The sequence below is a fragment of the Heterocephalus glaber genome, unplaced genomic scaffold, assembly GCF_053883595.1.
Source record: "Heterocephalus glaber isolate CG9 unplaced genomic scaffold, H.glaber_assembly_v1.0 deba00000594, whole genome shotgun sequence".
NCBI lineage: Eukaryota > Metazoa > Chordata > Mammalia > Rodentia > Bathyergidae > Heterocephalus > Heterocephalus glaber.
Genome location: NW_028258151.1, coordinates 1,469,902 through 1,490,983, shown reverse-complemented (window position 1 = coordinate 1,490,983; position 21,082 = coordinate 1,469,902). Strand labels below are relative to the sequence as shown.

At 40.8% G+C, this 21,082-nt stretch overlaps 2 protein-coding genes across 6 annotated transcripts in view; one reads left to right on the top strand and one right to left on the bottom strand.

Moving 5' to 3' along the window:
* Positions 1 to 20,514, top strand: part of Smap1 (small ArfGAP 1) — a 170,658-nt gene extending 150,144 nt beyond the window's left edge. For all 5 annotated transcript variants that reach the window (XM_004863998.4, XM_087205137.1, XM_087205136.1 and 2 more), the window contains 4 exons: positions 12,450 to 12,577; positions 16,329 to 16,500; positions 17,272 to 17,573; positions 19,572 to 20,514. In XM_004863998.4, coding sequence (XP_004864055.2) covers positions 12,450 to 12,577; positions 16,329 to 16,500; positions 17,272 to 17,573; positions 19,572 to 19,706 — 737 coding nt within the window. In that variant the 3' untranslated portion in view covers positions 19,707 to 20,514. The remainder of the gene's footprint in view (positions 1 to 12,449; positions 12,578 to 16,328; positions 16,501 to 17,271; positions 17,574 to 19,571) is intronic.
* B3gat2 (beta-1,3-glucuronyltransferase 2) overlaps positions 16,650 to 21,082 on the bottom strand; it is an 84,178-nt gene continuing 79,745 nt past the window's right edge. Inside the window, exon 4 of the mRNA XM_004864002.4 lies at positions 16,650 to 21,032. Coding sequence (XP_004864059.1) covers positions 20,946 to 21,032 — 87 coding nt within the window. The 3' untranslated portion in view covers positions 16,650 to 20,945. The remainder of the gene's footprint in view (positions 21,033 to 21,082) is intronic.

The window sequence follows — 21,082 nt, the reverse complement described above, 5'->3', positions numbered from 1 at the left end:
ATGTACTAAGCAGATTTGGGATATATGTTGAAGATAGGTACAGCAGGATTTGCTGAACAACTGAATGGGAGAAACGGGAGAAGAGGGGAGAATGGCAGTGTTTGGGCCTGACCAATCCGGGCAGAGTTGCCACTTGATCAGATGGGAAGGTCTGCGGAAAGTCCAGACGTCAGTGCACGAGTTTTGCTTGGGTCATAACAAAAATCCTTAATTTTAATTAATAACGCATGAATAAAATGGTTATTAGACCAAAAATGTTAAAAAGAAAATCTCTTATTTTAGACAGTTACATGATTGTGAGTTTGGGGAGCAGTCTGGGCAGGGAATATAAAATTGGAAGCCATCAGCGTGTAGCTGTTGTTCCGGTATAAAACTGATGAGGTCACTAAGGGAGTGAGTACTGACGAAGAGAAGAAGTTCCGGAGCTGGACCCGATGCCACTCAGGTGTGGAGAGCCCAGGCGAAGCAAGGGAGCAGGAAGGGGGGGAGGCACAGCATTCGGTGGCGTGCACTTTATGAGTAGAGTCAGGCTATGATTTCTGCACCATACTAGATGATGCTGTGGGAATAAACTTCCTCAGACTGTTAGAGCTTTGCAGAAAAAATTTTCACTCATGCTGTGTCCATTTGAAATTAACCGACGCTCTGCTTCTTTCTTCACCTCAGTCCCCAGGTTAATAGAGCAGTCTCTCTCCAGAACACGAGTTGGCAGCCCTTTTATTTTAAATTAAAAGACAGGAAGTGCCGCAGGCTTTGTGGGCCTTGAAGTCTCTATCATAACTGCTTAGCTAAAGAGAATACATAGATGAATTGACATAACTATGTTCCATTAAAACTTTATTTACACAAAAGTTGGAAGGCCAGATTTGGCTTGCAGGCCATAGTGTGCTTGTCCCTGATCTTACACTGTGGGTGGTCAGACAGCACAGACAAATCTATGTCAGTTCTTAAAGGTTATGTTCTGACTGCCATATTTAATTGGTGACATTTTCACATGGCCATGGTTTCACTGAGCAGGAGAACGTCCACCCTCAGGGAGATGTCACCAAATATGCAGACTAAGGAAGAAAGCGTTATGGAGAGGCAGGAATAAATAGTTGTCCCAAATCTGGCTCATCAAACAAAAGGAACATTTGAGAAATAATCACTAGATTCAGCAACCAGAGATGACAAGAGTAAATTTGAGGTGGTAGAAGTGTAAACATGATTTATATGAGTTCAAGAGAGAACCGAAGGAAAAAAAAAATAGATTGAATAAATGTGTATGTGGACTCATATGTATTTAAATTTCTTTTGCCATAAAGAGGAGAAACGGAATGGTAACAGGAAAAGTAGGCAGGAAAGGACCTCCCCTGCCAAAGATGACATTACAAGATGTTTGCTGTTGGAAATGAACTTGTAGGGCAGGCAAATCTGATAATTCAAGACAGGGAAAAATGTTGTAACAATGTCCTCGACTAGCCAAGAGCAGATAGAGTGCAGGAAACAAATGGGATGGCTTGCTTTTGTGACACTCAACTATTGCTGCAGTGATGCTGCATAGTAAGTGTCCCTCAGATAGCAACATTTGACAACAGTAACCATTTACTTCCCTTACTCTCAGGTCTGTGGGTCAACCAGAGCATTTCCACTACAAGAACATCTGATACTCCTTCCAGGATATTTACGAGCTCTTTCACCATTGCTACTGTGTCAGATTTTTCAAGTTCCTATAAGTATTTTCTTGTTTTTCCATCACTCTATCTGAAAGCCAATACTACAGATTTTAGTTTGATTTTGGCAACCTTCTTCTCATATTAGTTTCTAGAATAACCCATTGCTGTGCATGTTGTGTAGCAAACAACTTGAGTATCGGTGGCTTTTGCCAGTGAACAATTACTTCTGTCTGTCCTGGTCTGGGGTCTGCTTTTAGACGGTGGGCGTTTGCGTCGTGGGCTTCTGGCAGAGGTCAAGTGTAGACATTAGGAGAGCACTAGGAAACAGTGTTAAGGTAGAAACAAGGTTCCTTTTGGGCAAAAAAAATGTTTAGAGGAGGGTTAAGGATACACAGGGCATTTTGTTGGTGATGAACAGCGAAGTTTAGATCATATGGTGAGAGAGATGGAGTCAGAAAGAGAGCTTTTTGCTGATATTTTGAGCAGCGGGGAAAGGGGAGGTATCTTATCCAGAACACATAGAGCTCTTCATCCCTCTGGTTGTTAAGTATCCTAAATTCTTTTTTAAAATATTTGAAGACCTAAAAAATATATTAAGCACAAGATATGATGAGTTCATGAAACTCCATGAGAGACTGCAGAGAATTGAAGATCTGTTTCAGCTCAAAACAAACTGAGCCTAAATCTGGATTGATTGTTTGTCCAAAAGTTTAGGGTCCAGGTCCTGACTCCACATTGCCCATCTGCCTTGGGCAGCAGACTAGTTTTCTGCTCAAGAGCATTCTCCTACCAGAACTCTAGTTTTCTCCCATAAACATGGGGCATTTAAGAGCAGATGCCATGAGATATGATCTATAGTCATACAGAAGTGATGTGAACCAGAGCAGACATTAATTTGAAGCATTTCTAGGAAGTTCAGATTAGGGCCCTCTGGATCATTCTTAATATTCTCATAATAGGATAATAGTTAAGATCAGTTTTTAGAAATTGTGTCTTTTCCTTAAATGGGACTTTGGTGAGCCCATATTCTTTTTTTCCACCCTGGTAACTCAAGCTAAACTACTTTCCTCAGCTCACTTTTCCCAATAAACTGTCCATCAAGAGTCAAACATAAAATTCTTTCTATAAACTTTTTAGTAGAAGCTGGCATTTTTTTATGAAAAGAGCCAAATAAAATTTTTTGGCACTAAAGATCATATGATCTTTGTTGCAACTACTCAGTTCTCAGTGTGTAAGCAGTCAAAGTAACAAACGGATGAGCATGGCTGTGATCTGGACAACATGACAGACTGGTTTGCTGACTCCCACCTTATGTTCCTGGTCATACCGGTTACAGAGCTGCCCCACTCATAGGTATTAATTCATGTTTCAAGCCTGTAGAAATTCTGTATATTTCAGTGCTTTCCACTGTTAATATCAGAAGTGGAGGTGAGATTTGGTTATCACCTGCCCTTCAGTCTTTGACATTTCTTAGAATCTTGGGGCCCTCTGTTGAAGTGCTATGCTGAACAAGTCCCAGACTCCAGACAGATGCAGTTGCAGGTGTGCCTCCTCTGGATCAGCTCCTGTGGCCTGCAGGGTGGTGCTCTTTATTCCTGAACCTGTGTCGCTCCTGTAGGACTCTGCATTACACCACTGTGCTTGTGTTACTACTTAGTTTTAATGATAAAAACTGATAACTGGTTAGCAATTGGTTAGGATGATCCGACCAGGCTAATAAAGCCAGTCTTCTGTCTGTGGATTCAGTCAACCTTGGCTTGAAGATATTTTTAAAAATTTGCATCTGTACTCAGCATAGACAGATCTTCTTTTCTCTTGTTATTATTCCCTAAGCAGCATAGTATAATGCCAGTGCTAATGAAATATAGCTGTCAGTGCATAGTCAGTTGAGAACAAGAATGTAGGGCTTGGTAGTCTGGCTCCACAGTTCACGTTCTCAAATGTTATGTTGAACCGTCATAGAAAATAAAACTCTAATACCACCAGGTGAAATAGTGTCACACAAAATAAATGCTGGGCATATTTGTTACATACATGGTGTGAGGGACTCTAGCATCTTCACCTGGTGAATAAAAATGGGAATGCCTCATGGTTCACAGCCAGAATAAATGGTGGACTTTTTTCAAAGCACCTGGTTTGGTACTTTGCATACAGTGCTGTGCTAAGACTGTAACCTAACCAAGTGAGAGGCAGTCAGTCAGAGGTGTGGGCCTTTGAAGTGGTATGTGGATGATGGACTCAAATTATACTGAGGACACGTCACGAATAGCCACTACTGCTAAGAGAGAAAGCAAGAGGAAGGCAGTTGGAAACAGTGATGGCAAAGCATGGGCTTTGGCCTATGGAGAATTTACGCTAGTCTAAAAGACCGCCCAAGAAATCTAGCCTGTCACTGTTTTTAGGCACCTGGAAAGAAATTTGTTTTATGCAATTTGATGTTATTTATACATCTCTTTTCTTTTGAGGCTACAAAATGGTACAGATGTGTGTGTAGTGTGTATACATATTAATCAGTTCTACAAAGTTTACTCTTAGCAGTCTCAGTCAGCAGCTCTGAATCTGTGTGTGTGTGTGTGTGTGTGTGTCATTCCTGAAAGATTGGTAACCCTGCAGGACTTCTTCCTATGCAGCATTGCAGTTCCTGTTTATAAGAACATCCCCTGCTCAGGAGTTGGCCAAGATTTAGAAATGTGCAGAAGTAGACTTCTAGTAGATTCTACTAGTAGAGTCCAGTAGACTGGCAGTATGGTAAGTGCTCAGAAAGGGACAAACATAGCTCGAGAGGATTAACTTTTAAGGGCATGTCAGTCATTTACAGAAATTAACCTAAACTATCTGTTTAACAGTAAGATTAATTTAAAAAATAATTTTTAATCAAAATTATAAACAAAATTTTTTTAACTTTTTAAAAATTAGTACATATTTGTCATAATGATCACATTCACTATAGGGAATTGGTATCTGTACATAATACATCTTATTTCTTCTTTTTTCCTATTTCCTATTTTCAACCCTCCTTCAAGCCCTGTTCATTTACAAAAGCTTTGTTTCCATTTTTTCTTCCATTCTCTTTCTTTTCCTTTTCCATTCCTTTCCTCCCCACTCCCTTTTGAGCATGTTCTTCCTACTTCTCAATATCTAACCTCTGTTTTGCTCCTTATTTACCCTTTGGGTTTCTCACACCAGAGAAACAATGCAATATTTAAACTTGTGTGTCTGATATATTTCACTTAAGATTATGGACTTGAGGTGCATCCATTTACCTAAAAACAATTCAACTTTATTGTTCTTTATGGCAGAGTAGTACTCCATTGTATATAAATACCACATTTTCTTTATCCATTCATCTGTTGATGGGCACTCAAGTTGTAGCTGATATAAATTGTGCTGCTATAAATGTGAGTATGTATACATCACTGTGCTATAATGCATTTAACTCTTTCAGGAAGATACCTAGAAGCTGGATCAGCTGGTTCAAATGGAACCTCTAGTTTTAGTTTTTAGAGGAATTTCCAGACTGACTTCTATAGTGATTGTACCAATTTACATTCCCATCAGCAATGGAGAAGGGTTTCTTTTCCCCACAGCCTCACCAACATTTTATTAATTGCTGATTTCTTGATGATAACCATTCTTTCTAGAGTGAGGTGGAATCTCAGTGTTGTTTTAATTTGCATCTCTCGAATGACCAGTGATGTTGAACATTTTTACATATATTTATTTGCTGTTTGTACTTCATCTGAGAAATGTCTGTTCATTTCATCTTTGGATTGAGTCTTTAAATTTGGGGGATCTGATTTAAAAAGTTCTGTAGCTCCACTTAACTCTTAAGTACTTTTTTAAAACTTTAAAAATAATTTAAAGTGTAAACATTTTAATATGTTTTAAGTGAACATTTGTGACTTGAATTTACAAAACACACATGGAGGTTTATTTCATTTTAGAAAACAAGCCATATGTTTTAATTAAAAAGAATTCCAGATAATATTCTTATTAAGGAAAAATCTTTCAATGGTTTCTTTAGTAGAAAATATTCTTTGAGCAACATGAAAATTTAGAAAGCTTTATGTTTTGCCATGAAGGAGAGTGAACTGCATCTTACAGAAGCAGCCTTCTGTAATCAGTGCTGTTTCCGCTTTAGAATTCATGCCTGCTTACAGTGAGGCCTCTAGATACTGATGAAGAATTGGAGTTGGCAGTTTCCATTGTAGCGAGGGTGTACTTGAGGCTGAATGTTCACACTCAGTCAGAAATGGTAATGAAAAACATAACACCCACTTACCTGCCACATTTTTATTTGCCTTCAAGTAGATTCGTAATAAAAGTCTCATGTTGTCCTTTGATTTTGTTTTTTTATTACTTGTGCAAATAGATTATGACCAGCTAGTGCCTCTGACATTCAAGTAAGGGAAGAATTCAGTTATTATTTATTGAGCACCAGTAGAGTTCATGAAACTCTAGTAGATAACAGAAAATGCAGCAGTGTGTGTTTACAGTCGTGTAAGAGTTGAAGTTTGCAAACTGCAAGGCAAAAAATACTGCTGAAGGAAGAGATGGGATTATGTGAGAGAACTGCTTATGAGAATTCAGCTTGAAATCTGGATTAGTACTAAAATTCCTAATTTAAATTTTATTTTGTTCATAGGTTAATGTTTTTGCTGCTGCTAGAACAGGAGCAAATTATTTATTTTGTACCATGCATACTTATTACAAGTAAAATTTGATGTTTTATGGAAGTCACCTTTAGAGTAACAGTTGGAAAAGATAAATAACAACCCAGATAAACTCACCTGTTCATGTCTTTGTGATTTACAACCCACTTGCATCTTACATTGAGCAGACAGCCTTGGAATACCTCTCAGGTCCTACCATGAGACATGTGGAACAGGCCTGTAGAAGAGTAAGCAAGGTGGTTGGTGAAGGAGAATGGCCTCTGTGTAGTCATTGACCTGCAGAGAGGAAGCAGTTGTAATATTCCAGGCAAATGGTTGCATGGAGGCAGGAGCTGGGAACAGAGAGGAAGAGAAGAACTAGCCAGCGCTGCTGGCAGCAGTGACCTTGGGGTCTTGTGGGAGAATGTGGCCATAGAAAAGAAGGCAGGAGATGGCTTAAGGAGGGAGGAGCAGCTAGGGCTGAATGAGCTGGTGGTTAAATAGAACAAGACTGAAAAGAGATTTGCAACCAGGAGATCACTGGTACTTTTCAAAGACAGTGTCCATATTTCACTATTTTCCCAAAACAAAAGTAGGATTACCTGTTAATTTATTTTTGGCAATGGGTGTGCTTTTACAAAAACATCCTTCCATAATCTGTGTTTGGAAAGCATTTCAACTTTTCATTTATTGAGCATTTGCTTTGTGCCAAGCATTAAATTAAGTAGACAGCTGTACTGTCTCTTCCTGATGACATCACAGGAGGGACTACATGAGGGTTTTGGGTTATAAAAGTGGGGCCAGTGGGGAGTAAGGAACACTGTTGCACACTGAAGCATGTCCAGTGTAAGTGTGTTTAGATGGGATTAAAAAATGAAAACTGAAGAATAAGGCTAATTGGAAAGCTGTTGCTTTGCAGTCCCTAGAGGAGAAGGATTTGAGAGGTGGAGTTAGTAGGCTGTCTGCCATTCATCCAGGTCAGCTCACCACTAGCCTGAAATCTCATAGTGAGGTAGAGTCAGTAGCTACCCTCATGCTTCTCATGCAGATCCAACATAGGTGGAGTTGGAGCTGGCCTTTCCAGCTCTGAAGCTCACAGTCTGGGGGAGCCTGGCCAGTCCTAGGCCAGGGCTGTATAGAAAAGTCAGTGCCTGTTCTGCGTTTTGTTAGGGAGATAGCCATGTTAACCGTCTGTACTCTGAGTAAGGGTAGGACACCTATTTCTGCCTGAGAGTGCCAGGGTTTCTCACACTGACTCTGTGAGGAGTTGTTTGCCAGGTGCGTGAACTTGCAATCCTCGTTGAAGTTACTGTGCAGATTCCCCAGCTGACTGAGAAGATTAAATTGAGATTCTTTATGCTGAATTGCCTGGAGTATCCTAGCATGTAGACCTTAGATGAATATGAGTATTTAAACATGTGTTATTAAAATATGAAGTGTTATATCCTCATTCCTTTTACTTTATAAATTCCAAAAGGTACTTGGAGTGGGCCAAGAGGAAAACACCAAATAGTGCTTAGCACCAAATAGTGCTTAGCTGGGTTCTGGTATAGTCAAGGTTAATAGAATTGACAGGCTTAGTTGTCATTGTATTAAGGACTTCCAGATGACAGAGACTGGGTATAAGGACTGTCATACATGGAATGGCACTTTCTGAGCATTTTCAGCATCATGATGTGAAATAGGTCAGTAGATATGTGTGAGCATGCCTTATGTTCAAACAAGATGTAGCACGGGCAGCTTTTTTTTGGAGCTCAAAAACCAATTGCTGGTATGGGTGCAGTTAAAAATATTTGTCATTAACTCAGTTCACAAATTAAACACTAGCTTAAAATTTGAAGGTAGTGTGGAAAGCTACTAACTGTAGAATGGATACCGTGCCTCTAAGATTGAAACCCTATTTCTTCATTTTATGCTTTGTCCTAATTTCTTCTGTTTGTTCATTGCTTTTTCAAGGGGTCCTTTGTGCTTCATTACTGTTCTTTATGAAATTGTCCCTAGCTCTATTTCTTCTACTTGCCGTAGGGTTTTCTTTCTGGATCTCTATTTTTATTATCCAACAACTACGGTTTCTGCATGCTGATTAAAGTCCATGCTGCCTCGTCCTGCTGCTAGCTGCTCCCAGCACTGTTCTAGTGCCTGTCTGAATTCTGATTACCAGCATGCACAGACAGCCCGCATCTGCGAGGAGATGCTGTGTGGCTGCATTGTCTGCATAGTGCCTCTGTGTCTGCACAGGCACACAGACAGTACACAACCTATGCTCATGCGAGTATTTTGTAAAATTAGGGTGATTTACCCTGCTTCAAACATTTGATTTGAATAAGCCTTATTATTTCTCAATTTTTAAAATACTTCTCTGTAACCTTTTTTTCCTATCTTGACATTCAGTTGCTTTTGTGGCCTTGAGCTTTTATTCAGTCAGCAAAAATTGTGCTGTGAATGGGAGCCTTGGCCAGAATGCATTAAACTCCCAGTGATTTGAAATTGCCTTCCTTGAGGGCTGATTATACCTAGTTTCTTGATGACCTGTATTTTTCCCTATAACTTGAGAAGAAAAAGACAGTGGAGAGTGGAGCTGATAAAAAAGAATGATTTTTGGATGGTTTATTTCCCTGCTTCTCAAAGTTAGTACAAATAATTGTAAGTTATGTAAAAGTTACTTTTAATTTTTGGATTTTAAGTGACTTCTTGTTGTGTGAATTCCTTCCGTCTGAACTGAGGGAAGCAGCAGTCCAGAGAGTGACTCGGACAGGTGCAGCGTAGTGAGTGAGGGACTTGGGGCTAACAGAGCAGTGGGCGCACACAGGCTACTGCACCGCCCAGCCACCCAGCCCATGCTGCACCCCTGGTTCTGTAGAGCACTGGTCAAAACAGCAAGAAGGGCGCTTGGAGAAGTTGTGTCTACTCCACTCCTGTGCCATCCTCATCAGGAGACTGTGGGTCCCCGTCCGCACTGCCGTCTGGCAGCTCGAAGCCTCAGCACCGGGTAGATTCACTTCTTTGCTCAGCAGAGCCCACTGGAGGATGCAGGTACTTTGCCCAGGGTTCAGAGGATGGTTGTCCTTACACATTGGAAGTAAGTACACTTGTAACTGGGTGGCTTTTGGTGAGGTACAGTTTGAAGAAAACACACTAGTCAGAAGCCTCTGTCCTCACATAGCCCTGCTGCCTAGCCAGGTGAGCCACACTGGGAAAATCTTGTTCTCTCTGCCTAGGAGATGCTCACCAGTCTTCTATGGGGACAAAAATGCTAACGTAAACATTAATTAAAAACATCCAGGATAAATGTGATGTCGATAATGATGGTAATGATAATAATGAGTCTTCATCTGTCCTTTTTAAAATTAAAAAACAGTGACCTTCAAAAAGAATTGAAACAATCATTTTTAAGAAATATATTTAGTAAGCCAAATGTAAGTAAAACTGGTAAATATCAAAACCCATTGGGAGCTTGCGTTTACTGATTTTACATGGTTGACAAGTTTCATTTAGGTTAGGAGTTTGTTTTTCAACCAATCTATGGGTGTGCAGCTTTTGGGGCAATAAGGAAACTTGCTGGAAGTGAAATCCAGAACCCACGAGAAGGGGCCTTGTGGGGAAGAGGGCCGGTAGAGAGGGCGGGGAGATCATGTGAGAACTGGGAGCCTCTATGCCCTGCGCCGGGGCCTGGAGAGACCAAGCCTTGGGCACCTGGAGGGGTTTCTACTGCAGATCTCAGAGTGCGACCTTCCTCAGCCCTTTCAAAATGGTGCAGGCTCTCCCACATAGATAGCTCTCCCTAATCGGTGGTTCCCGCCTCATTCCAAGGGGCTTCGAAGCCCCTCTGCTTATCCTGTGAGTTGGCACGAGTGACAGTGCTGTAACCTGTGCTGGTTGGTTACAGGGGCCCAGTAGTTTGTGTGGAAAGCCTGAGGCATCCAGAGGCCAGTTCTCACATGGTAATTAAAACACAAAATCAGAGGATGGACTCATTTCAGTGTGGTGGCAAAAACAGAAGTCACAATCCCTAAAAAAAAAAAATGTGCATGAACTTTATAAAATTTATATTAAGCAGTATGGGTGTGCAGTTTATTTTGTCACAGTGAAAATCAGAAAACTACATATGTGCCCATGTATTACAAATTGAGTAAGTTATTACAGGTTTGTGCAGTATCACAGAATGCTGTTCTCCCATCACCTACACTTATGTAATTTTATGTGAAGGTATTTTGTATACTTGTAAATATTGCTTCAAAACTGTAGTAAAATATGTAACAAAATTTATTGTTTTAACTATTTGAAGTGTGCAGTGTAATTAAGTCCATTCACATTGTTGTGCAAACATCATTAGCATTCATGGTACTAGGCACTTATAGTTTCTTCATTTTTACACATCTTGAGTCCTACACTAGAATATGTTGGTACTTTGTCATAAAAATTGAGATTACAATCCAAGGCTTTTCTCCAGGTCTGGGACACTGAACAAGTTATTAGTCCTAATGGCTAATCCTAAGGCTAAATGTAAAGCCTGTGAGGAATAAAATCAGACTTTAAAAACGAAATAATATGCTAATATGCTTCATAGATTAATAGATATCAAATAAAAGTTAGATTTGAAAGTATAAATAAGTAAATATTTAGAATGGAGTATACTACTTGCGAGTGACTTAGAATTTCTGAAAGATGTACAGTTTATAAATGTAATGGAAAATTAATTTGCATGTAGTGTAGTGGAAGAACCTTGTGGTTCTCTCATGCTGCACAGCCATGTCCTATGAAACAGATCTATATTCTGTGGTAAAAATCAGCTGATAGGTTTGCTTCATTCACTGCCCAAAAATGAGTCAGTATTTTCTAATGTTGAAATTTTTCTTCATAAATTTGTCCTAATTGTTGGTGTTTGCTGTTGCTTGAAAGAGGAAAAAAACCCAGAGAAACTGGAACTCATTGCTTATATTCAGCTATTCAACGTGTCAGTTTCCCTTTCTGAGGCAGGTGGTAGAACCACTGAGCTAAATCCCCGGGTCAGGTTTCCCTTTCTGTACTTCTTTTGATTGTAGTTTCCTTTGCATTTATTTATTTATTTAGTACTGGGGATCGAACTCAGGGCCTCGCACTTGCCAGGCAGGCCCTGTGCCACTGAGCTAAATCCCCAGCCCCTACTTGCATTTATTTTTCAAATTAACCTAATTGAGGTTTCAAACGCCTTTATATAAATAAAGTAAAAATATTTTAATGTAACCTTTTATTCACTGATGCAAATGATTGTAATTCATTGATGCTTAAGTAAGGAAATGAAAGATTACAATTTCTATAGTTATACTTGGAAAAAGAGAAGAACCAATGAGTTTCTGTGGGTTGTGGTGGAAATAATGTATGTAGTGGGCGGAAGATTTTTCATTAAATTTGTCAAATATTTGAGTATCCACTTTGCACAAAGCAACTCGTTTAATGTTGAAAAGGTTTTTTAAATGATTTATCTTTGAGGAGAGTATGATTGTAAATTCTTTATTGAAGATTGATTAGTCTCCAAGTCCCAAGAGATTGGAATTCTGAACTGTTTTTTGGTTGTGGCCAAAGAAAACTGAACTTTGTGAGATGTTCCATCCCCCAGAACACTGCTTGGGAACTTGCACTCCTCACACGTTGCAGTTATTTATTTGCTGACATGAAAAGAACATGTGAAGTTCTTTTTTAAATTATTGAAATTTTAAAACAATTTTATTAGAATTTTTCGGTAGGAAGCTGTGTCCGAGTCCCATTCCATAGATAGCTCAATGTCTTGGCACTACCATCATTAAGGTGTCTGCTTAAATAATTTTAGAATTTTAAAAATGCTTCCTATAGAATCAATTGAAATAGCATGTTGTTAAATCTGTTTTTTTCCCCTCTTGACTTTAAAATACAACATTTCAGACATTTCAAGTCATCAAAATTTATTTCCAAAGTTGTTAGAAGTGGTAAGATGAGACCTGCAAAAATAAGTTCGCAGAACATTGTGAATAATGTGGTACCATTTGTTAAAAGGGGGTGTGGGTATACACCAAGAAACTGGTGGGTAAAGAGTATTTCTGAGAGAATAAACAAAATTAAAAATTGGGCAAAGGGACAGACCCTGAAAGTGATTCTGTGTTAAGACAAGAATCGGTGTTCTTCTCAGATGGCCCTGCCGAGGCACCAGTGACCAACGGGAACACAGCCGCGCTGCCGGCCCTGGGTGATGACCTGGACATCTTTGGCCCGATGATTTCTAACCCTTTGCCTGCAGCTGTCATGCCCCCAGCTCAGGTATGTGGCAAACGCATGGTCTCCTGGCCATTGATTATTTCTTGTTAAGTACTTGTTTCTGAGAAGTCACTGGTTTTAAAAACTCCTTTAGGCCAAGGTTTGGCAAATGAAACCTGCAGCTCTTTTTTTTTTTTTTTTTTTGTACTGGGGATTGAATTCGGGTCCTTGCACTTGTGAGGTAGGTGGCAGAACCGCTGAACTAAATCCCCGGCCCACCTACAGCTCATTTTCTCATTTTCAGTAGGTAAAGTTTTATTGGGACTCAGCTGCTCCCTTTGGTTCAAGTGTTGTCTTTGGCTACTTAATTGCTACCAAAGCAGAGTTGAAAAGTTACAGCAGAGACCATATGATCCACAAAGCATAAAATATTTAAAGTTCTCACCTTTGCTTGCTCATTTATGATAAACAGGGAGAAAAACTTGGACTACTTTAGCCTGACCTACAATGAACGTCACATACTTCAGAGTTTTTTAAACTATGGGTATTTGCTAGTTGTGACTGCAGTAAGAAGTTCTAGCAAATTCAATATGTATATTCTTTTTCCTGAAGCTAAATTATGTTTTAAATTAGCTTAAAAACCTCCCTTGCTTTTTTTGTGATTAAAGAACTAGAGCAGTAATATTAATGATCAAGATTATTTTTGAAATATTAATGGAGAAGAAACTTTGAATTGTCTTAACGTTACATGGAATTTTCATAAAGGTGAAATACAGGAACTTTCAGGGTACAAATTACTCTTCAGCATGCCACAGTAAGGTTCTGTTTATATTTAAACTTTATAATCAGTTTTGGATTTATACAGATAGTTTTGATACAGCAAAGTCTGGGTCTTATTAAGAAGACTAATAACATTAAACATGTTTTGATACGACAGTTATTGTACATTTACCTCTAGAATTGCACAAACAGGTTTCTTGGGAATTAGTTAAATGGGTCTGTGTCAAACTCGCCTGCAGTAATAGTGTTTATTTTCAGCAAAGATAGCTCATTTTATGGCTTTGTCCTTTCTCCCCCTTTTGCAACATACATAAAAAGAGGATCTGAGGTTCCACTGAGTTCCAGGAGTTGCTCTGCGTCTGCTCACTGTGCTGTTCACTGTGGTAGCAGCAAGTGTGGGTGTTGTTTAACTCTTCTGCACACACGGTGCTGTGACAGGGTGCAGAGCCCTGATGAGGAGGGGCAGGGCAACAAACGAACAGAGGCTACATTTAAAGATTAAAATCGAGGCACAGTTTTTAAATAGTGCCTTTGAAAATGAAGTACAGATTTTACACATACACTGTATAATTTACTAATTTTGGTGGATATTTAATATATGAAATTGAGCTTAAACTAGTTTGAACACCAAGATTATGAACTACTCGGAACTTGATTCTTTGACTCCTGGTGGTAATTCTCAAGCATATATAAATTCTAGTAAAAGACTTTCCGCTTGTGAGTAGGAAATAGGTTGATCGTACTGTCTGCTTTACCCGTCTAGGCCTAGGAATGCTCGCTGACAGTACTGGCATGGAGAGCGCACTGATGGGTGGGAGGGAGGGACGGTCCCAGAGCCCAGTGGGACGCACACGGCTGTTCCCGCCCTGTCGTCTGTACCCCTATAGCACACAGGCCGGTACAAGGGCGGAGGCCTGTTTGGGAGTCAGCTCTGGACCGTAGAAGGCCAAGTTTGGCTGGCCTCGAAGCTCCCTGAAGTGTGACCTGACAGGCCCGTGTCATCCTCCTCGGGTCACAGAACAGACCAGCGGTAGATGGCAGATGGACATCAGAGTGCTCACAGCTGTGCTGTGTCAGGCTGTCATCTGTAGACTGCACCCGTGTTCCATACTGTCTGCCTTCATCAGAAAAACTTACATAGTGTGCAGGTCATGGGATGGTGGGCTGCTCATGTATGAAATTGGAATTATAGTTTCACCAACCACTTTGGGTTTTCTTGTGCTTACATCTACAGGGAAAAGACCCCAGGGCGTTGAACAAATTCTTAGAATGAACAGACATTAAATGTGAGGAAAAGGATCAGTTAGTGATGTAGTTGCTTTGGCATCTAACAGTATGAAAATAAATACCAAGTAGGTGACCCTGCATTGTGTTCAGCAAGTGTGAAGTGTACACAAGGGGACACTGGTAGTCATCAGCCAGGGCTCCAGCCCCACCTGCCTGGCGTCAGCTCATGCTGTTAGCTTGTGATCTGTATATTCATTGGTAGCTAAGGTGTCTATGCAAAGGCACTGTTACATTGGGTATTGTGAAATTTTACAAAACAAGGTGTCTCATTATTCTTAATTAGCCACTATATGTTGAAAATTATTGTTCTGTCTGGTTTATGAATAGAATGTTTGGATGTTAATTTATTACATGGTGTTCTAACCAAGGAATTACTTTTTAGTTTAACTTGTTTGCCGCTCATCTTAATGTATAGTTTGAGAAGACTCTTAAGCAGCTTTTTTTTTTTTTTTTTCTTTTGGGTACCGGGGATCGAACTCAGGACCTTGCACTTGCAAGGGCGGCACCGGAACCACTGAGCTAAATCCCTGGCCCTGACTCTTAAGCAGCTTTGACCAGTCTTTATAGAATTCATTAAAACCCTTCATATTGAAAACATTTAATGACTGCAGAGATGATTAGGTAAGATCAGTGTGTTCAGTACTGTGTGCAAGATACAGATTAAGTAGCCAGGCATGGTGGTGCATGCCTGTAATCCCAGCACTTGGGAGGCTGAAGCAGGAGGATTGCCGTGAGTTCAAGGCCAGCCTGGACTACACATCGAGACCCTGTCTCAAAAAAACATACAGATTAACAGATTAAACAAAATCTTCTTTTATATTAAATAGCTACATTTGTGTTCATTTACCTCCAGTGGAGTGCAGGATATAGTTGAGTGTATATGTGTTCATTCAATTGTTACAGCTGACCTAGAAGCCAGGTATGGTGGCATATGGGATTGGGCATTTGAGGCCAGCTTGACCTTAAATATAGCAACTTCAAGCCCAGCGTGGACTACATAACTGAAACCTTGTTTCAAAAAACAAAACACAACACCTGCCTTAGATGAGATATATAAGAATCCAATAATGTACTTTTTGAAAAGGTTTTTTTGGGGGGTACTGGGTTCAAGATCAAACTTAGGAGCTTGTGCTTTCGAGGCAGGCACGATGCCACTGAGCTAAATCCCCAGTCCTAAAAGATAAGTCTTTTAAGCAACCATTGTAGGACCTTCTTGCAGTCTGCTAGTTGTAGATCCCCCCCACACACACCCCTGGGGATTGAACCCAGGCCCTTCACACTGAGCTACATCCCCAGCCATTTATTTTGAGACAAGGTCTCACTAAGGTTGGGGTTGAACTTGGCGATCCTCCTCCCTCAGCCTCCCGGAGTGCTGAAATTACAGGTATGTGCCACCACACCCAGTTTAGAAATGTTCTTCATTCCAAGGGGTACCAGTTCCTCAAAGCAGTGGGCGTGGTCCTCAGGCAATATCCACGCATCTGGTAGACCCATCGTGTTAAAAATGTGATGAGTAAGAAAACTGCATCAGCCCAGCTGGTAAATGCAGTTTACTGTGAAAGAGCTTTGGTCTCTCAGAAACATTATACTTCACTCTAGATGTTTTTAGTGGGCTTATGAACAGTCACCTTGAATGTCCCCACTTTACCTTAATTCCTAATTTGCTAACTTTATTTGGATTTAGGGTAGTAGATGAGCTGTGCTTTATTGTGCAGAATTGAACAGCTTGCTCTGGTGTTTGTCTCAGGGGAATCCCTCTGCACCAGCAGCTGCTGCCCTGTCTGCAGTCACATCTGGGGATCTGGACCTGTTCACTGAGCAAACTACAAAACCAGAAGAAGTAGCAAAGAAACAGCTCTCCAAAGACTCCATCTTATCTCTGTATGGGACGGGGACCATTCAGCAGCAAAGCACTCCTGGTAATTATTTTGAAGTATGCTTTCAGTGAATTACAGTGACATTACTAGAAGTACTTTGTTACTATAATAATACTATGTTTCTTCCCTGCTTTCCTATAGCAGCAGTTGCTTTTGTTACTGCTCTTTACACAGCTATGGAACAGAAAGGAAACGTTCACAAAACTTTATTGAGAATTAACAAGCTGTTCACATATCACTTAATATTGTCTCACAAGCATACAAGACATGAATTATTGAAATTTACATGAAGTTTTTGACAGTATATTTCTGCAGGTAAATAATAAGCAGTCTGAGTTATCACATGGGTTCCAAAACCTTTGAAATTTTTAGTCCTTACAATGAAATACTAGCATAACCTTTATTGGGTTTTAGTCTTTCAGACCCTCTCCTCTGAAATAGTGAGCTGCACCGCACACACGCGCTGAAATGGCGGGGCGCCCTCCTGTTTGGTCACAGCAGCGTAGACGGCTCTGTCCAGGGTAGTCTGGTCTCCACCAGAACACACTCTGGACACTGCCTAGACTTACATTTTCTAATTAAGTTTTTTGAGGATAATGATTGATTTTCTGGCATTCTAGAAATATCCAGCCCTGGAGGTTTAGATACAGATTAGTCCGAGTGGTAGGAGAAATGAGGCTGGAATGCAGTTTTTTACCACGGGTAGACCGGAAGATGATAATCCCTTTTCTGTGTCTGTAGAGGTGAGCACAGCTACATGCAGTAGCCCTATTCTCTTTATTCATTTTTCTCTTCATTGTTCTTATGATGCAGGTGTGTTTATGGGACCCACAAATATACCATTTACCTCACAAGCACCAAGCACATTTCAAGGTTTCCCGGCGATGGGTGTGCCTGCGGCTCCTGGCCTCCTGGGAAATGTGATGGGTCCAAGCACAAGCATGATGGTGGGCGTGCCCATGCCCAACGGGTTCATGGGAAATGCACAAACCGGCGTGATGCCCCTTCCTCAAAATGCTGGTGGCTCCCAAGGAGGAATGGTGGGGCAGATGGGGACGCCCCAGAGTAAGTTCGGCCTGCCACCAGCGCAGCAGCCCCAGTGGGGCCTTTCTCAGGTAGGGGCCATTTGCTCTTCAGCACACAAGAGAAACCCTGTTGTTCTCTGACTAGTGTTGTGAAATCAAATGCTCTAGCAAAAGGGTACATGTGGCAAGTGTTATATAAATATTACAAAGTTTTAATCACAAAGACAAATGACTTGTTATTGTCCCTATTTATAAAGAATTTTTTTTGGTTTTCCCATTTCAAACTGTAACACAACTGTAATGTTAGACATTCCTAATGTATTTGTAATAGCTAGAAATTATCCTGGGCATCAGGAGACTCCCTGTCTGACACCTTTGAGGTTAGCATCAGGCGCTAGCCATCTCCTTGGGTGCATGTTTGTGAGTACCACTTATATCAATCTGTTCACTGATAACGTGGGAGTCTTTTTAGGACAGTGTTCACAAGTTAGAAAAAACTCAGCCTCCTATTCTCAAAGCACAATCTTAAGAGTAATTATGGAAAGAAGCCTTATCAGAGTTACTGCCTCTGGATTTGTAGGCATTTCTTGTTCAGAAACCCATGTAAAGTTGTAATTCTTTTCTGCGTATCCTGTGATGACCTTTATGTTTAAAAATATTACGCACTGGCTCAAAAATCCCCGTAAGGTGTGCAAGTTGCTGTGTGTCTCAGACATCGCCTCATATGATAAAGTTGTCTTTTTTACCTAAGTTGGTTTAGCACCCCAAGAGTAACACTTCTGTTTTAGGTGCGCTCCTCTGCCTTTCTTCAGCTCCACTGACAAAGGCTCCTAGATGTGGGTTCCCTTGCCCCGGATTTCTAACATTAGCAGAATCGCTGTTTATCAGTGACTGCTCCAAGTCATATTTTTGCAATCATGGTGTAAAGGAATATGATACTGGCCTGTACCATTTGGAAATCTCTGAAATTATTAAGTGCCAAATGTCAGGAAGAGCTTTTATGTAGCTGGATGCTTGAGCAGGTTAAGGAGACATTGGCCCTGCTCAGCAGTGCAGAGGGGTGATGCCCTTCCCCAGTACCTGGCTGGTGCTGGTACCCTTTACAGGTGTGAGGACAGACGTGACTGCACGTTCACACACTCGCGTTTCATCAGCGATGTTAGTGTCCTTGAAAAGTGGCAAATAGAACACACATTTACCCTGTGCATGGCTTTTGAACTCGCTCTGCACTTTCTGGTCAGTCTTGCCTTTCCTTCTCTTAATGCCGGCCTTAAAGAAAGACAGTTACAAAGTCAAGAGGCTTAGGAATCAACTTAACAACTCCTCTGGAAGAAAAATAATGTGTGGCTGGGGGCAGTGGCTCATGCTCCTGATCTCAGCCAGGCAGGAGGATCACGAGTTCAAGGCCAGCCTGGGCAACTTAGCAAGATCCTGTCTCACAATTTTTTTAAAAAAGGGCAGAAGATGTAGCTCAGTGACAGAACGCTTACCTGGTGTGTGCAGAGCCCAGGGTTCAATCCCTGTCCCGCTCCCCCCAAATTAATCTTTCACTTTATAGCATATTGAAAATTATTATTAGCTGTTATTGTATTGTTTAAATACAAAAAGAATATATGCTCTAGAACATATATGGAGCCATAGACAAAGAATTATAGCCATCATACAAAGTTTATAGAATAATTCTAAAGTATTTCACTAAAACTTTCTTGATCTTTAGTAGTAACAGGACAATATCTTAATATATAGTTTAAAGATTAATGGACTTATAGTTATATACCTAAATACAGATTAAAACATTGCTTTGGTAGTTTTTTACCGTGATTAATCTTTGGGGGTAAAAAATTGAATATAGAAAGTGGACAAATAGAATATGATTGAGATTACTTTATGAACAGTGCTAAAAGTTTGAAGAAAATAGCAAGAAGGAAACAAAGTAGATGCTGCTTTCTGTAAAGAAACACTTTTATGTTAATCTGCTTTTATCCCAGTGCTTGGACTAATTTTCACATTAATGGAAAAATGTCCGGCTATGGCTAAAGAAACAAGAACTAAGAGTCGTCCTGTTAATTAAGCCTCCTTGCTCCACAGATGAACCAGCAGATGGCGGGCATGGGCATCAGCAGCGCCAGCTCCACGCCGGGCCCCGGCCTGCCCCCCAGCACCACGGCGGGCTGGCCCGGGAGCTCGTCGGGCCAGACGCTGAGCACGCAGCTGTGGAAGTGAAGTCAGTGAAGCTCCATGCAGAATGAACCCCTGACATTCCTTGCTAAATGCGTCTAGTTCCCCTGTTCACTCATGTACATACAATTCTGTTCTCTCTCCCCGCACGGTTCGTAGTAACAATGACCTGATCGACCGTGGTGGTCCGTACTGATTACATTTTGATGTGGTGAAAGGCAGGTTGAGAAACCATTTTATGTCAAGGGCAGCTCTGCTCATATTTCTCATGATTTCATAGCCACATTATTTGAGAAGCTGCCCAGTCAACTTGCATAATCAGTTTTAGTCTCAATAAAATTATAGCTCTAATGTTTGCATATAAGGGAAGTAGTATGTTAGTAATACCTCTAACAGTATAAATCCCTCCCCAAATTAGCCAGTAATCTGTAGGAAGGTACTGTATGATCAAATGTTTAATCATATAAATAGAATGTAAATGTATCACTAAGCACTGTTTTCTAGTGTATCAAAATCCTTTTATTTTATCATTCACCTCACTGTGCTATTGTTACGATGTGCTTAACAAGGAACGTGGTTAGTGAAAGGAAGATAAACCTGGATGTTATTATAGAACTTAATGAATGTTAAAAGAATTCAAATTTTATCTGCCTCTTCAGTTTGGATCTCTAATGTACATAGTGCTAAAACATGAAGACCTTTTTCTGCACTATATGCTAACAGGGTAACTAAAACAAAGCTACTTTCAATCCTTGAGGGTATATCCAGGTTTATGACAGTAATTGTGTTTACATTTTATGGTGCCTAGTATTGACAAAATGTTATTTCCCTATATTAAACAGATGAATCCATACACCGTTTTGTGAGTTTTTTCCCCCCATACAGTGTATTCTTGCCACCAACCTTCCAAGAGTTCATGTTGCAAAGCCAGGAATTGGAAATGTTTAGTTGACAAAATACTCATCATCACTTTCTAAAACCTGTTCACAGTTCTACTGATTATAAGGCCAAATGGGGAAAGAAGTGTGTAAGACACTTGAGTGGCATTTTGCAGTGTCACTTAGGGTACTGTACGAACCTTCCAGTCAAGCTGTAGAGAAAACATGCAGAACAGGTGAGGACAAGACACACTCTGTGGCCCCCAGTCAGCTGCGTCAGCTGAAGGACTGTGTGCGCAGATGTCCTTTGGGTGACAGGGAGGCGGCTGTGCAGAGTAAAGCAAACAGTACCTGAATGTCCTGCAGCCCCTTGTGCTCTCCCGCCGCCCTGGCCGGCACACACACGCTACACCTCGATGTTCACTGTGTCCAGGCGGTACTTGGGCTCATTGGCGAGGTTGACCTTCTCTGTCCGCGTGTGCCACACGAGGACCTGGGGAGGGAAATATTGGGTAGCCTCACTCAGTGCCGACACTCAGGGCC